The sequence below is a fragment of the Setaria viridis genome, chromosome 2 (assembly GCF_005286985.2).
Source record: "Setaria viridis chromosome 2, Setaria_viridis_v4.0, whole genome shotgun sequence".
In the NCBI taxonomy this organism is placed as follows: Eukaryota; Viridiplantae; Streptophyta; class Magnoliopsida; order Poales; family Poaceae; genus Setaria; species Setaria viridis.
This window is the reverse complement of record NC_048264.2, coordinates 524,864-527,337: the sequence shown is the minus strand read 5'-3', so window position 1 is coordinate 527,337 and position 2,474 is coordinate 524,864. Positions and strand designations below refer to the sequence as shown.

At 54.0% G+C, this 2,474-nt stretch overlaps 1 protein-coding gene across 1 annotated transcript; it reads left to right on the top strand.

Annotated features, from left to right (window-relative positions):
* Positions 1 to 1,066: 1,066 nt before the first annotated feature.
* LOC117842519 (uncharacterized) lies at positions 1,067 to 2,038 on the top strand. The gene has a single exon (XM_034722994.2). It carries the CDS (start codon positions 1,067 to 1,069, stop codon positions 1,916 to 1,918), a length of 852 nt encoding a protein of 283 aa, XP_034578885.1. The 3' UTR covers positions 1,919 to 2,038.
* Positions 2,039 to 2,474: the final 436 nt, after the last annotated feature.

Genomic DNA, 2,474 nt, shown 5'->3' with positions numbered 1-2,474 from the left:
TGGCATCGTTCCACTTGTATATCAGGATTGGAAGTTTGGTTTATGATGACATGTTATTTGATGATATCAGTGCATCTATATGCGTGGGGTCATATATGAGCAAGTTGTACATCATTTCATCTCTGTAATTGATGCATGATCAGAAGTACGCTTGTTGACCAAATTCGCAGCACGGTTCCTGAAATTTTGGTTCTTTTTCCTTTTGTGTGTAATTAGCCTTTGAAATTTGCTCGTTTTTGTGTTACTTGCTTTGCATTTGGCACTGATGCATACGGAGTATGCTTATTTTTTTGGTGCTGCAATGCTCGACACATATAAAATCACTCTGATGTTGGGTGAGAGTTTGGATGGAAGATGAGCTGAACAATGCAGGATACCAGCACAGTCAGTGTATCTCTGACGATGAACTTGTTCAGTTATGATTCTGAGCTTTGCTTTGGTTTAGGTCAGTGATCAAAGTTGGGGTCTTTGTGATCATTTACCTTGATGATGGTAGGCTACGGTTAGATGATGATGATGTGGGCTGTTTGGTTCGTGAGCACGATTTGCAAAGCATGCAAGCATCATGATGAGCTGCATGATTCAGTGCTAGTGAATAGTTTATACGCCGTGCTTTTTATTAATACCGCACATTATTACCGCCGTTGCTCTGTCATCATGTATCAGTGACCAGGCACTGGCCATGGTTGCCGGCCGCAGCGCCGCCGCGCCCGTCGATGTCCCGGCCACGTTGACTGCGCACCCGGCCGTCGCGCGCCGGTGGGTGAACATGCATGCATTATGGGCCCCGTAATTCGGTGTTAGTGGAGGTAATGGGGTAGTTAATTCGGGATTGGTGGAGGTAATTAGGAATTTTAATAAAATTTTTTTTTGGGATCGCTATTTTTCGATCGGGATACGCGGGACTCTGCTCGCGCCTACAAGTACATGGCCAAGCAGGCTCAGTTGTAAACACCTCGCCAAAAGCTCTCTCTCGTCCTCGCCGATTCTTCGTCGATCTCCTCCTTCCATCGCCTATCTGCTGCCGCGCGAGGACCATCCAACTCCTACCAGTCACAGTTTGCCCATGGTTGCCCGCCGCAACCCCGTCGTGCCCAGGCGCACGGTGAGCGTCGCCGGCTGCCCCGTCCAGACGACGGTGACCGCGCGCCCGGCTGTGGCGCGTCGCTGGCTGTACACCACCCTGTGGCGCCAGCGCCGCCGCCTCCACCACCCCGCCGGCGGTCTCACCGTGGGCCTGGGCGTGCAGTGGACGCCGCCCTCCCGCCGCCTCCCCGCCGGCGTCGAGCCGCGGCCGGGCACGCTGCAGCTCTGCTGCGGCAACCGCTGCCTCGTCTTCCAGCTCGCGCGCGTCGGCGGCGGCGGCGGCGCGGTGCCCCAGATCCTCCGCCGGTTCCTGGCGGATGCCCGCGTCACGTTCGCGGCCTACTACGTAGCGTCCGACTGCCGGAAGCTGCGCGCGCACCACGGCCTGGAGGTGGAGTCCACGCTGGAACTCTGCGGCGCCGGCAGCACGGGCAGAGCGTCCATGGCGGACATGACGGACAGGCTGCTGGGGATCCGTCACGGGGTGGGCAAGCCGATGAAGCTCAGCAGGAGCAGGTGGGACGGGGCGAAGCTGTCCAGGGAGCAGGTCCGTTACGCCGCCATCGACGCATATATCTCGTGCCGCCTCGGCGTGCACCTCCGCCGCCGTGCCGCCGTGCACGTGGCAGATCAGGATGATGAGTCGGAGGCCGGGTATTCCGACGACGACGTGCGGTCTGCGACGAGCGAAGCGTCGGAGGAGCCGGAGCACGAGCACGGGGGTTGGGGTCGGTTCGTCGGATTCATAGAAAGAGTGAGCGGAGACCAGCAGGATTGGGAGGCATCAGTCGACGACCATGTGTATGATAGTATGTGCCCTGTCGTCTACTGATCAGAAAAGGCGAGGATTCCAACTCCAAGCCTGCCCATGGAACTAGCTTACAAGTTCCTTTTGGTAGTGTTACAATTCGTAGCTGTGTCGTCATCTTGTTCTGAACGAGATCCTCCAGTAACATTAGTTCCTGCCTCTGCAGAGTCATTAACATCAGTTCCTTTTAGTTTAGTGTTACAGTTCCATCTTGTCCATGAACTTTTTAATATCCGGTTGTTTAATGCAAATATATGTATATATATCAGAAATATCCATGGATGCTTTTTGTGTACCTTTGCTAATTGCTAATTGCCAGTACGTGGCAGTCGATGAACGTGACATTACAGTAAAAGTGACGTCGTAGGCGAGACAGACAGTAGCGAATGAAGAAACTGTATGTGTAGTCTGTAGAAGGTGTGTCTGCAATGGCGAAACATGAAGCAAGTGGAACCGCCTCGCGTCGGTCTCCTCACGAAAGGGCGACGGCGGGGCTCAGGCTACCAAACACAACTATTAGACTACAGATAGCCTAACAGACAACTCTTGTATAAGTTGGATGTATTATTGTTTCCACGTG